Source organism: Bubalus bubalis, chromosome 16, assembly GCF_019923935.1.
Source record: "Bubalus bubalis isolate 160015118507 breed Murrah chromosome 16, NDDB_SH_1, whole genome shotgun sequence".
In the NCBI taxonomy this organism is placed as follows: Eukaryota; Metazoa; Chordata; class Mammalia; order Artiodactyla; family Bovidae; genus Bubalus; species Bubalus bubalis.
Window position 1 is genome coordinate 81,266,903 of NC_059172.1, and position 15,102 is coordinate 81,282,004.

The following is a 15,102-nucleotide window of genomic DNA, read 5'->3' on the forward strand; positions in this document are numbered from 1 at the left end:
TAAAACTTTTTTTCACCACCTAAAATCCAATTACATTCCCGTGGGGCAATATTATTATTATTATTTTCTGAGAATGTGTGTCTATAACACTTAAGATAAGCTGCCTTTTGAAAATTCCCCAATCTAAGAGCCCATTATAGTGTTAATTATTTTTACTCTGTATACAACATTTTTCTTTTAATCTAACTATCTTTTCCCCTTTCCTAGCCTTCTTTATAAATGAAATTGACAGTGAGGAAAGTACTGAGCAGTCTGAACTAATCAAAATGTGTGTGTATGTGTGTGTGTCTATTGTAACTACACAACAGTTCTAGTTCAAATATAACGGAATAAATCTAGAGTAGTTTTCAAACTTAATAAATTAAAGCATTAGCACTTTTCATATAGACTAGACAGATGTACAGAGTTTTAACAACAACAACAAAAACAAAGAGATATGAGCTGTGAGACTTGGTTTTAAAAGTCAGAATCTTGGGTTAATGGGCAACGGTTACATATTTTTCATTTTCTGTCCTTGGCTTCTTGTAACTGAGACTTGGGAAGTTAAGGATTACAAAATTATGGCTATGAAGTCATGCAAATTATAAATGGCATTTTACTCTATGCAGCTGAAAGGGCACATGAAGTGCAAACATTAACAAATCTAAAAACTCAATGAGTAGAAGAGTGTCCCTGGTGGAAACATTAATGAGTGAAACAAAACTATAAAAATTCAGTCTTGAGCCTAAACCTTTTAAAATTTTTATTTAAAAAATGTGTTCAAAATGAAGGCTTATCGAAAGTGCACTGTTAGCATATTTTACATAAAATACTATAATAAGGTAACTGAAATACAGGGTGACCTTCTGCCTGGAGGTGACTCTGTGGTTTCCCTACATCCCCTCCACTTCAGATGACTTCAGCACACTGAAATCCACAGTCTCTTTGCCATCAGAAAATATAACAAAGTTTTTGTTTGCTTGTTTCAAAGCTCAGAAGCTTTTTAGTGATATCCAAACTAAGGACAAGCCAAGAGAGAAACTGATAATAAGAAGGCTAATATGAATTTACCAGCAGTCAAATGTTGCCAGCTCAGAGAGTGAAACCTTTAAAAATAGTTTGGTGAGCTCTTCAGGGGATGTGTCAGAACTTTAAGTAAGCAGAAGGAAAGATATATCATCTGATGAAGGGATAACAAAACCAAACCAAACCAAACCCCTATGGGTCAGTTCAGGTAGGTGGTGGAAGCAGCTGCAAATTATTGGCAACATAAGCTGTAGTTGAGAATTGAGAAATATATTAACTTCAGATCTTGATGGAGGCCCAGATAGCAAACTCAGTTAAAATCACTGCATCCAGTGGCCCAGGTGTCTTCCATAAAAGGAAAACAAACAAGCCTTTCCGGGACTTTGCTTAAGACTTGGCTGTTGAAGGAGCTTTGCTTCTCGCAAACAGTTGGAAAGACTTCTGTGAAAGAAAACTAATAGCAGGAGTCAGGTCCCCCTGGAATACAGATGAAACTCCAAAAAGCATTTTCTCCCAAATTCTGAGTTTCTGAGCCATGTTGAACTCCACTGGGGAAGTCACTCTGGGGATGAACAGGGCAACAGGGTGCACACCTGGCCTCTCAAGATAAATAATATATAAATAAACTGTCCCTATGTTCCAGCTACCATTTCCTCTGAAACGAATCATTCCCTCTCCTCCCACTTAAAAAATAAAAATAAATCACCCAGAGAAGGCCACTCTTGAGTCCATCCACCTATGACAAATGCCCCATCTGTTTCAAGTCCACAAGATTAAGAACCTGAGCATGGGGAGGCGCAGCCTGAGTCTTTCTCCAGCTCCGAGGTCCTGCTATCAGTGGACGGATGGACACTGAAATGACTTCTCTAGGGTCCTGGAGATGAGTCAACGGGACTGTCCGGTCCTCTCCCACACACCGCCTTCCACACCCTCAGTCCCATTCCCAGGAAGGGGCTCTCAGGGATGGAGGCAGGCACCGGACCCCTCTTCCTCTTCTGCACCCCCTCCCACACACACGCCACCAAGGTTCTTAGGAAAGAAACCGAAGGGGCGGGGGATGGGGGGAACCACAGTGATGACAACCAGAAAAGTAAGTATTTAATTGAAAAAAAATAAAATCTGAGTCTCTTACCATCTCGCCTGAGGTTGGCGTTACGCAAAGCTTTGATAGATGCGCTCTGCGGGGTGGCAGAAGTGCCCCGGTAGCTGCAAAAGTTTGCGCAGACTAGCGTGTAGACAAGGATGAGCCGGTGCATTGGGATCAGAGACCCGGGGACAGCGTCACTCCAAGAAAAAGCCGGGACAGGCTCCCGGGACGCGCGCCCGCACTCGCTGGCCCTGGCCTCCGTGCTAGTCGCCGAGCTCTCCGCAAACTTCCTGCATGCCGCGGTCTCCGCGCGGGGGGCGGCCGCACTTCCTCGTGGCGCGGAGAGTTGATCAATGATGACGGGACAAACAACAGGTTGACGTTTGTTCGCCCCCTCCGGTGGCCGACAGCTGCAGCACAGGCGCCCGGACGCCGAGCGGAGCAGCAGCGGCCCCCGCCTAGCGGCGGCGCCCCGGGCTGCGCGCACTCGGGCTCCCCGCCGCGGCGCGCCAGGCTCCCGGGCCGAGCCCCGCGCCGCCGCCGGGCCTGGCCGGGCGACCTGGGACGCGACTCCCCCACCTCTCGGGCCTCAGCCCTAGACTTCAGACAAGACAGGCGAGGGGAACCAGGGAGTGGGGGGGCTGGGAGAAATGCGAGAGGGTGGAATCCCCAAACTTCTCCGGAGGTGACGGGCCCATCCACCGCAGGACGTGGCTCCTGCCTAGTGATGGAGGCGGGCGTTTGGGGGTGGGGGGGTGGGGCGCGATTTGAGGAGAAGTGCTGCAGTTCCAAAGTTGTCCTTTACAATAACCAAGGTCAGATTCTGCTCAGTCAAGATTTTGCTAGGGGGGCGGGGGGGAGGGGAGGAAAAACTCAATAGCAAGGAGCTTGATTCTGATCTTTACTTTGAACCCCAGTGAGGTGAAAGTCACTCAGTCGTATCCGACTTTTTGAGACCCCATGGACCATACAGTCCATGGAATTCTCCAGGCCAGAATACTGGAGTGGGCAGCCTTTCCCTTCTCTAGGCAATCTTCCTAACCCAGGGATCGAACCTAGGCCTCCCGCATTGCGGGTGGATTCTTTACCAACTGAGCCACAAAGGAAGCCCTTGACCTCCAGTAGGTGTGGCCTTAGCCAAGTCAAGGTTAATTTCTCAGAGTGAAACTTAGCGTGTCCTAGGTGTGAGGGTTGTGTGCGATGAAGTGTAACAGTAAATTGTCAAGGGTGTTTGCATGTGTCCCACTGCCCACCTCCTGCACTGTAGAAAGATCTAGAAATTGGGTGGGGTTTGGCCAGTTGAGACTGGCAAGGTGAAGAAGTTGAGGGGGTATTGTCTTCTTGGTCCACAAAGAGAGGCAGGGACATCCAGGCCTTGGGGCCCTGCTACTCTGAGTATGTGGAAGCTCAGAGGTGCAGAGGAAACGCCCTTGGAGTCCAGATCAGATCAGATCAGATCAGTCGCTCAGTCGTGTCCGACTCTTTGCGACCCCATGAATCGCAGCACGCCAGGCCTCCCTGTCCATCACAAACTCCCGGAGTTCACTCAGACTCACGTCCATCGAGTCAGTGATGCCACCCAGCCATCTCATCCTCTGTCGTCCCCTTCTCCTCTTGCCCCCAATCCCTCCAAGCATCAGAGTGTTTTAGCAATAAGTCAACCCTTCGCGTGAGGTGGCCAAAGTACTGGAGTTTCAGCTTTAGCATCATTCCTTCCAAAGAAATCCCAGGGCTGATCTCCTTCAGAATGGACTGGTTGGATCTCCTTGCAGTCCAAGGGACTTGAGTCCAGTAACTTCTAAATCCTGTCTATAGCCCGCAGAGGTAGGAGACTATGTTTGGAAAAGGAGCAGTGAACCAAGACTCTGCTGGTCACTAGGTTTGTCACCTTAAGTCATTTGAGCTCCTGAACCTCAGTTTCTTTACTTTAAAAACAAACGAACAGTAAATCTCGAGACGAACTATCAATTTTTGTACATAATGAGAGTGTCCTATGGTTTGCTGTAATTTGCTACCACTATTCACAGTATCATATTTGGTTCCAGTGTTTTGTGTGAGTCATGAAATAAATTTAGTGGCTTTCCATTAAAAAAAAAAAAAAAACGAACAAACAAACAAACAAAAAAACACAAAAGGAGAGTAGTCATTCTTAAGTTTGCATGGTTGTGGTGATAAGTTATATGAAAGAACTTTAGTATTTTGCTTTGTTGTAACTGAATCCAAATCCAAATTTACTTAATTTCTCTGCTGCTCAAGGATGAGATCTAGAAGAGACATTTTTTCATTCTCTTTCAGGCCTTTAAGCTCCTGAAAGTCTGGGATATGAGAATATCTCTATATATGACATTCATGTATAGAGAGAGCCAGAAGCTCTAAGATGCCTAGGAAGTTCAGGAAAATTAAACTCGAGATTACACCATCCAAGGCTGACTAGAATATATGTGTTCTTTCTACATACTCAGAAATTAATGTGGGTTCATCTCTTGGCATTTTTTTTCTAAACAGTGTTACAAACTGTGGGTTTGTGCATTGTGAAATAAATTTCAAGACCAGCATTATTTTTTTTAATTGACATTTCTTTTTTGTTTTAAGAGCCATTTTAGGTTCACAGCAAAATTGAGAGGATGAGACAGAGATTTCCCCTGTGCCACCACAGAAGCATAGCCTCCCAGACCAGCAGATCTACCCACCAGAGAGGCACATCTGCTACAATTGATGAACTTGGTGCACTCTTGGTTACATGTGGTACACAGAAAGTTTACATCATGGCTCACATTTGGTGTTGCACATTCTGTGGGTTTGGGCAAATACATTATGGAATATTTGCCATTAAATATTGCGTATTTGCCAATATTCATACCACATTCATCATTATGGTATCATACAAAGTATTTTCACTGCTCTGAAAATCCTCTGCTACAGCATAATTTTTTTAATAAATAGAATGGCATACAATAGTGTAGAAATTTAATAATCAGGGTTCATTACAGATAGTAACGTTGCATTATTTCATGACTGTTGCTTTATAGATACACAAACATATAGGGATATAAAAGGCATTTCTGTGGGACGTAATCAAAAACTTTGTATTCAATAAGTCACTGGGAAAAAAGGTCTCAGAATATAAACAATCCCTGGAAGAGGGACCAAGGAGGGACTTAAAACCTAGGCTGGCATTAGTCATTTATTCACCCAGCAAATTTTATTAAGCATTAGCTATTCCCTTTTTTCATGCTCTAGTCTAAAAACTCTTGGGATAAAATAGTGAACATGAGAGAGAAACTGTCTGCTTTCTTTGAGTACATTCTAATGGATGACAGATCATAAACAGGTACATATATATATTAATAAGAGAAGAGGATTGGAGATTGATGGGCTGGGGGTAATTAAAATATATGATGCTACTTTTAAAATGTGGTTGGAAATACTCATTAAATTTCACCCGTAGCTCCTGACATGAGAATATAGGAAACATGAGAAAATGTACAAGTGGCTTATATTTTTATGACAAGTGTAAAAATACTAAAGAGATTTACTTATGTAAATATCTTATATGAAACATTGAATTTAAAGTATTCAAAGTAGTTTTTTCCAAGATACTAATACTGTGCTGTCTCAAGGCATTATTAATTTATAATGCCAGATAATTACCTGAGAATAGTAAAGGGCATCACACATGATCAACATATTCTTCATTTCTAATGTTGATAAATAACCCCAATCAACTACAAAACCAAAAATTAGGCACTGGAGACTAACCAATTATTTTGAATCTGGTTTTCAGTATTACCTAACAATTAATTCTTCCTTGGTGGTCCAGTGGTTGAGAATCTGTTTTCTGATGCAGGCGATGAAGGTTCAAACCTTGATGAGGGAACTAAGATCACAAGTGCCCTGGGCATCTAGACCCAGGAACCACAGCTGCTGAGCCCATGTGTTCTGGAACTCACATGGGTGTGCACCACAGCTGGAAAGAAGCCTGCAAGCTGCAACAGTAAGAAAAAGATCCTGCCAGTCGCAACTAAGACTGGAGACAGCCAAAAATAAATAAATAATTTTTAAAAACCCTTATAAATTATGTTGATTATATCAACTAAGGTATCACTGTACACACACTAGAACTTAATGAAAATGAATTGAGAGAATGAGTTAGGTCTGGCATCAAGGTAAAATTGTACCAACTTATTTTTTGCAGGTATCCTAAGCTAACTTACCAAAATATTGAATGTCACCACGTTTCAAATATCTATGGGTCAATTAGAAGAATATGAGGCCCCTCAATGAAAACAGATTTATAAAATTTACTCCTATAGTGTTTATAATAATATAAATTATCTATTTTATGTTTATTTGACTTTTGATGGCATTTAAGTATAAAAAAAAACCTATATTATTTAGAAAAATTTTTCAAATGAAGGCAACTAATAATGTTATTGTTTTAGTTGCTAAGTCGTGTCTGATTCATTGCGATCCCATGAACTATAACCCACCAGGCTCCTCTGTCCATGGAATTTCCCCGATAAGAACACTGGAGTGGGTTGCCATTCCCTTCTCCAGGGCTTCTTCACAACTCAGGGATTGAACCTGTATCTCCTGCATTGGCAGGCAGATTCTTGACTGCTGAGCCACCAGGGAAGCCCAACTAGTGATAGGTAAAATGTATTTACCTTTTAGTATAAAGTGACATTTATCTCAAATATTCTAGCAATGATGATTTGATAAAAGGGTAGGTTAGAATATGACACTATTTTTATCATCTACTCTTCCTTTGATTAACAGACACAAGAATGGTGTTTCCTATTACCTTTTCAAATACACTTGGCTGCTTTCACTAACTCATAACAAATCATGGTGGAAAAGTTATGGAAAGTGGTATGACCTTTCTGAAGCCTTTCATTTCAAGTGAATCACACCAGTGCTGCCCTTAAAAACAAAACATCTACTGACTTTAGATGAAGACTACTTTATTCAAAAAGCACATCCTTTTGTTGTTTATCTTGTTTTCACTAGGTCTCAGAAAAAGTGAAACAGTTCGACATAGCATCCTAATTTCTCCTCTGCTCCTAGACTACTGAACTTGGTCAGTATTGAATTTTATGGGGATTATATCCTTTCCTATGAAATGAGAGTATTATACTAGGTTATTAAATACATCTTTCATAAATCTGAATGTTTTGTTTTATTTTTAAAATTTTGCCTTCTTTTATAATTTTTCACCACGTGGTATATATATATGTAGCTTTGTCAAGCTCAAATGAATTTTAAATAGTTGTAGAAAATTTTGTTATATATAAGAATAGAAGTTTTCTATAAATTTTAATAAGCTTATGTTTTGATATTTCAATAACTATAATAAAAGGATAACTCAAAGATTGGTTTATTATCTAGCATGAATGCTTACTTTTATTTTCAAAATTTTACTTTCATTTAAGGAAATCAATTGTTCAGCTCTATAAAAGCATAGGTAAGGATAAGATGTTTTAATGGTAGAAGGAACTAAATAGAAGAAATACCGTTGACTAAAATTATGACAAATTTAGAAAAGAGATATACTTAACCCTAACACTTTAAGATATATAACAAAATGATTTTGACCTATGATTTGCCTCAAAGTAAGGGTTAAACTCTCTATTCAAAAAAAAAAAAAAAGTTTGAATATTTTAGGTGCCAAAGAATGAAATTAAATATTTATAAGTTGACAAATTTTGGTACATTTTAAATAGTTCTGCTGATTTTAAAGATCTGGAATACAGGGATGGTTATATAATATTTTATATCAAGTATGTGCAAAATATATTATTAAATTTTATTGACTCATCAACAAATAGAACACCATTTTAAACTAATCGAATGATTCTTTTAACAATAAAGTTATCTGTTAAACTCATATTCTTAACCAACTTATTTGTCATGTGTATCACGTTTATCTTTTTATTCCCATTGTTATGAGAAATAAATTGTATATAGACATTTAAGTGTATTTTCTTTAAATAAGGATTAAAGAGGAAATAAAGGGCTGTTTGGAGGACTGAAACTTGTGGGTTTATTTAATTTGCTTCAAAGCAGCATTAATCTACTCTTCTCAATTACTGATGAGGGATCCCATGTCCTGAGTACAGTCTTTCCACAACAGGCCATGGCACTGAGATGGTTCTCATTAAGTATTCATCTTTACAGCTCTGACTTCAGTGACACAATCTAACTGTATACCATAAAAACACATGGCAACTGGTAGCGATATTTCTTTCTACTTGATAGACTCAACTGTGGGCCTATTTCTATTTTCTGCATCCTAACTTAAGAAAATCATGGTATCAATACATGGTGATTCAACCCTCAGATGTGCTCATTTTACACTACACTTTGTAATTTACTTTATATATATATATATATATATATGAACTACATATTGTTCTAGGTTTCTAAATAACAGTGTCAAATACATTTGACATAAGGCTGATACATTTTGAGCACTAGTTTCCAGATTTGATATTTTAACATTAGTGGTTGGTGAGACTGTCAACTTGACTTTTTGAAAACCATTCAGTCAGTCAGGTAGGGTTGGTTTTCTGTTCTGCCATATATCAGTTTACCTTTACTTGAGTGAATTAACCAGAGATACAGTTTAATAGAATGAGTCACTCAGTTACACATTTATCATATTAAAGAGTCCCTACAAATCTGTAATTCTTTTTCAGTTTAGTTATATTTTTATGTCCATTTATCCTTTCCTGGGCTACATTATCTAAATTTAAGTTTTCAAAGATAAATATGTTGTCTATACAGCAGGATTTCTTCCTTAATTGATCTGGGATATCTGCCAGTCTCCTTCAGAATTCTGCACTTCTATCTTTATGAGACTGGCTTATAGCCAGTGCATTGTTATTCTTTAAGTTTTCCTCTTACCTTGCTATTTCTTGAGCAAGAAATTGGCATTCAGGTCTTTAAATGTTCCCTTGGTTGACTGAGAGCTTAATTCATTCAAGAAAAAAAAAAATATATATATATATATATATATTTATATTTATGTCTCTTGGGGTTCCATATTATACATTTCTTCTTATTTTCAGTGTATCCAATATTGAATTTATTAATAAGATGATATTTAAAATTTGAATAAGTATTTAGCTCATATTAATGACCAGATTCTTTTCTTTCTTTTTTTCTTTTCAGCTACTTTAACTCATCTGACGAAGTTGCTTTTAAGAGTTTGAGATCAAGGTCATCTTTTTTTTTTTTCTTTAAAGCCTTTCAATTTCAGATAGTATTTGTTTCTTTGTTTAACTCCAGCTGCACTTGTTTGTTTATTGGTCCTGCCACCTGACTTGCTTGCAGGATCTTAGTTCCCTCACCAGGAACTGATCCCCAGGCTATCTGCACTGGAAGCATAGAGTTCCAACCACCAGACCACTAGGGAATTCCCAACTTCAACTTTTGTGTCCTAAAATCTTAGTTATCTTATCAGAATCCCCTCCTTGTGTTTAGTCTACCAAAGAAAATAAATTGCACAGTAGAAGAGAAATAAGTGTTGAAAGTGTTGTGCAAAATGAATACTTTGAATAAATAACTTATAGTGAAATAAATCACATCACTAGACACTGACCCTGATTGTTCCTTTTTTTTTTTTTTTTTTTGCAGGCACAAGAAATTTGTTTCCTGAAGAAAGACTGGAAAACTCCCTCATTTGAAAAATTTAAACTTCTACAAAAAGAGACTGTTTTGATAAAGGATAGACAATATTCACTAGTTTCATCAGCATAATCTTATATTTCAGTACTATATACTGACTGACTAATTAAAGAATCCTCAAGTTACCCTAAAGTATAATATAATATGGCATCTTTGAAAAGTCATGCCTTATGTTCCATGATTATATTTGCTTGAGCATAGGCCATTTTGAAAGTAATGAAAAGTTATCTGTGGTCCAAATTATTTATTGTATTTTCCTGTTTTAATTAAGCTATAGTGAAAGTTTGAAACCTTTCAGGAAGCTTTGAAGAAACAAGGAAGCTCAGTGTATTCACATACAATAATCAAGGAGATGCAGTTTCAAGAATGGACTGGATAAAATGAAGAAAAATAAAAATGTGACAAAAAAGGATGTGGGAAACCAGAGGAAAGAAGTGAAGGTGAAAAGAGTCTGTCCAATTATAATCTGTGTGCTATATATTACATAAGTGCAGAAAAATTAATACTTGTACTGAAAAGATTCTTGTACAAGAATAGTGAAGTATCTGTGTATAAATCATTTATTAATAATTATAAAAATAAAGGTTTGAAAAGAGTGGGAGAGTAGGAAGAATTGAGGTGGGGTGAGGGTGCTGCTGATGCTGCTGCTAAGTCGCTTCAGTCGTGTCCAACTCTGTGCGACCCCATAGACGGCAGCCCACCAGGCTCCCCTGTCCCTGGGATTCTCCAGGCAAGAACACTGGAGTGGGTTGCCATTTCCTTCTCCAATGCATGAAAGAGAAAAGTGAAAGTGAAGTCACTCAGTCGTGTCTGACTCCTAGCGACCCCATGGACTTCAACCTACCAGGCTCCTCATTCCATGGGATTTGCCAGGCAAGAGTACTGGAGTGGGGTGGGTGTGAGAGTTGGACTATAAGAAAGCTGAGTGCTGAAGAATCGATGGATTTTGAACTGTGGTATTGGAGAAGACTCTTTTTTTTTTTTTTTTTTTTTAATGCTCCATGCTTATTTTTTTTTTTTTCCTATGATAGGTTATAAGCTTTTATTTTATTTTATTTTATTTTTAATTTAATTTAATTTAATTTTTTTTAATTTTATTTTATTTTTAAACTTTACATAACTGTATTAGTTTTGCCAAATATCAAAATGAATCCGCCACAGGTATACATGTGTTCCCCATCCTGAACCCTCCTCCCTCCTCCCTCCCCATTCCATCCCTCTGGGTCGTCCCAGTGCACCAGCCCCAAGCATCCAGTATCGTGCATCGAACCTGGACTGGCAACTCATTTCATACATGATATTTTACATGTTTCAATGCCATTCTCCCAAATCTTCCCACCCTCTCCCTCTCCCACAGAGTCCATAAGACTGTTCTATACATCAGTGTCTCTTTTGCTGTCTCGTACACAGGGTTATTGTTACCATCTTTCTAAATTCCATATATATGCGTTAGTATACTGTATTGGTGTTTTTCTTTCTGGCTTACTTCACTCTGAAACTTTACATAACTGTATTAGTTTTGCCAAATATCAAAATGAGGGTTCAGGATGGGGAACACATGTATACCTGTGGCGGATTCATTTTGATATTTGGAGAAGACTCTTGAGAGTCCCTCCTGAGAAACCTGTATGCAGATCAAGAAGCAACATTTAGAACCAGACATCCAACAACTGATTGGTTCAAAATTGAAAAAGGAGCACAAGTCTGTATATTGTCACCCTGCTTGCATGTGTGCTAAGTTGCTTCAGTTGTGTCCAACTCTTTTCAACCTTAAGGACCATAGCCCACTAGAGTCCTCTGCCCATGGGATTCTTCAGGCAAGAATACTGGATTGGGTTGCCAGGCCCTCCTCCAGGGGATCTTCCCAACCCAGGGATCAAACCATGGGTTCTTTACCACTAGCAGCACCTGGGAAGCCAGTCATCCTGCTTATTTAACTTATATGCAGAGTACATCATGCCAAACGCTGGGCTGGATGAAGCACAAGCTGGATTGTGCTTGCCAAGATTCAAGATTCAGGATTGCCAGGAGAAATACCAACAACATTAGCTATGTAGATGATATCACTGAGGGTGAAAGAGGAGAGTGAAAAAGCTGGCTTGAAATTCAACATTCAAAAAACTGAGATTATAGTAAGCCACTTCAGTCACTTCATGGTAAATAGAAGGGGGAAAAGTAGAAGCAGTGACAGATTTTATCTTCTTGGGCTCCAAAATCACTGCAGGTGATGACTGCAGCCATGTAATTGAAAGATGCTTGCTCCTTGTAAGGAAAGCTATGACAAATATAAACAGCATTTTAAGAAACAGAGACATCATCTTGCTGACAAAGGTCCATAAAGGCAAAGCTAGAGTTTTTCAAGTATTCATGTACAGATGTGAGAGCTGGACCATAAAGAAGATTGAGCCGTGAGGAATTGATGTTTTTGAGTTGTGGTGTTGGAGACCTCTTGAGAGTCTCCTGGACAGCAAAGAGATCAAACTAGTTGATCCTAAAGGAAATTAACCCTGAATATTCATTGGAATAGAGGTGGCAAAAATACACAGAAGAACTATACAAAAAAGATTTCATGACCCAGATAACCATGATGGTGTGATAACACACCTAGAGCCAGACATCCTGGAATGTGAAGTCAGGTGGGCCTTAAGGAAGCATCACTACAAACAAAGCTAGTGGAAGTAATGGAATTCTAGTTAAACTATTTAAAATCCTAAAAGATGATGCTGTGAAAGTGCTGTACTCAATATGCCAGCAAATTTGGAAAACTCATCAGTGGCCACAGGACTGGAAAAGGTCACTTTTCAGTCCAATCCCAAAGAAAGGCAATGCCAAAGAATGTTCAAGCTACTGCACAATTGCACTCATCTCACACGTCAGCAAAATACTGCTCAAAATTTTCCACGTGAGGCTTAACAGCATGTGAACCATGAACTTTCAGATGTTCAAGCTGTATTTAGAAAAGGCAGAGGAACCAGAGATCAAACTGCCAACATCTTTTGGTTCAGAGAAAAAGCAACAGAGTTCCAGAAGAGATATCTACTTCTGCTTTATTGACTACACCAAAGCCTATGACTGTGTGAATCACAATAAACTGTGGAAAATTCTGAAAGAGATGGGAATACCAGACCACCTTACCTGCCTCCTGAGAAATCTGTATGCGCGTCAAGAAGCAACAGTTAGAACTGGACATGGAATGAAAAACTAGTTCCAAATTGGGAAAGGGGTATGTCAAGGCTGTATATTGTTACCCTGCTTGTTTAAATTATATGCAGAGTACATCATGAGAAATGCTGGGCTGTATGAAACACAAGCTGGAATTAAGATTGCTGGGAGAAATATCAATAACCTCAGATATGCAGATGACACCACCCTTACGGCAGAAAGTGAAGAACTAAAGGGCCTCTTGATGAAAGTGAAAGAGGAGAGTGAAAAAAAATGGCTTAAAACTCAACATTAAAAAAACTAAGATCATAGCATCTGGTCCCATCATTTAATGGCAAATAGATGGGGAAACAATGGAAACAGTGAAAGACTATTTTGGGGGCCCCAAAATCACTGCAGATGGTGATCACAGCCATGAAATTAAAAGACGTTTGCTCCTTGGAAGAAAAGTTATGACCAACCTAGACAGCATATTCAAAAGCAGAGACATTACTTTGCCAACAAAGGTCCATCTAGTCAAAGCTCTGGTTTTTCCAGTGGTCATGTATGGATGTGAGAGTTGGACTATAAAGAAAGCTGAGCGCCAAAGAATTGATGCTTTTTGAACTGTGGTGTTGGAGAAGACTCTTGAGAGTCCCTTGGACTGCAAGGAAATCCAACCAGTCCATCCTAAAGGATATCAGTCCTGAATATTCATTGAAAGGACTGATGCTGAAGCTGAAGCTCCAGAACCTTGTGAAGTATGTGAAGAACTGACTCATTGGAAAAGACCGTGATGCTGGGAAAGATTGCAGGCGGGAGGAGAAGGGGATGACAGAGAATGAGATGGTTGGATGGCATCACCGACTCAATGGACATGAGTTTGGGCCAGCTCCAGGCATTGGTCCTGGACAGGGAAGCCTGGTGTGCTGCAGTCCATGGGGTTGCAAGAGTCGGACACGACTGAGTGAATGAACTGATACTGAATGAACTGAAATTGATTCTTTGGAAGGACTGATGGTGAAGTGGAAAATCCACTGGCCACCTGATGCAAAGAGCTGACTCATGGAAAATACCCTGACATTAGGAAAGATTGAAGGCAAAAGGAGAAAGAGGTGGCAGAGAATGAGATGATTAGATAGCATCATTGACACAATGAACATAAATTTAGTAAACTCCAAGAGACAGTGGAAGACAATGGAGCCTGGAGTGCTGCAGTCCATTGAGTTGCAAAGTCACACACACTTAGCAACTGAACAACAACAGCAGACAATATATCCTGGGTTTCATAGGTGACACAGCAGTAAAATATCCACCTGCCAATGAGGAGATGTGGGTTCGATCCCAGGGGTCAGGAAGATCCCCTACAGGAGGAAATGGCAATCCACTCCAGTATTCTTGATTGGAAAATTCCATGGACAGAGGAGCCTGGTGGGGTACAGTCTATGCGGTCACAGAGAGTTAGACATGTCTGAGCTACTGAGGACACACACACACATACATACAGTATATCATCAACTCTGAGATGCATTTCCTTTTCTCATTTTAAACAGATCTAAAATCAGGATAAATCTTTTCTTCTCTCAAACATTCTTGGCCTTGTGGCAGTCATAACGTGGTTGACACCACTTGGTACTTCTGGTAAGAGTAAGAAAGCCCAGGCATCAAATGTTACAGAATGGTGTCGATGGATAAGGAGAAAACCTCGAAGACAATTGTAGAGCCCTCTCTTAATAAATGCTGTATCATCAACACTCTTGATTGCCCAGAAAATAACATTATGTTAAAACACAGAGTTTAATAATTCTGGTTGGAAGTTGTTTCAGGAATACTTAAACCAATGTGTTTTGCTAATATTTTCATTTTATTTATTCATTGTAAAAATATATACACATTAATCAGTTCAAAAGAGTTCTTTGAATAAACATTTCTAAAGCTACCAAAGCATTGATTAATTCAGTTAGTAGTATTGGGCAGATTTTCTTGTTCTTTTCTCAATGGTAGACAAATAATGATGTCTTAAGACTCTAACATAGCTACATTTAACTATGTTAATTCTCCACTGGTTACGTTTCAGAGCAATATGACTATACAAATCCATCTTCATCCCTGGAGAAGGTAAATGAATTAATATAAATGCCTTCATAATCCAGTCTCTCACCCTCCCCACTTTTTTAATA

At 39.2% G+C, this 15,102-nt stretch overlaps 1 protein-coding gene across 2 annotated transcripts in view; it reads right to left on the reverse strand.

Moving 5' to 3' along the window:
• Window positions 1-2,296, reverse strand: part of PDGFD (platelet derived growth factor D) — a 282,712-nt gene extending 280,416 nt beyond the window's left edge. For both annotated transcript variants that reach the window (XM_025267026.3, XM_025267024.3), the window contains exon 1: window positions 2,138-2,296. In XM_025267026.3, the coding sequence (XP_025122811.1) occupies window positions 2,138-2,261 (124 nt within the window). In that variant the 5' untranslated portion in view covers window positions 2,262-2,296. The remainder of the gene's footprint in view (window positions 1-2,137) is intronic.
• Window positions 2,297-15,102: the final 12,806 nt, after the last annotated feature.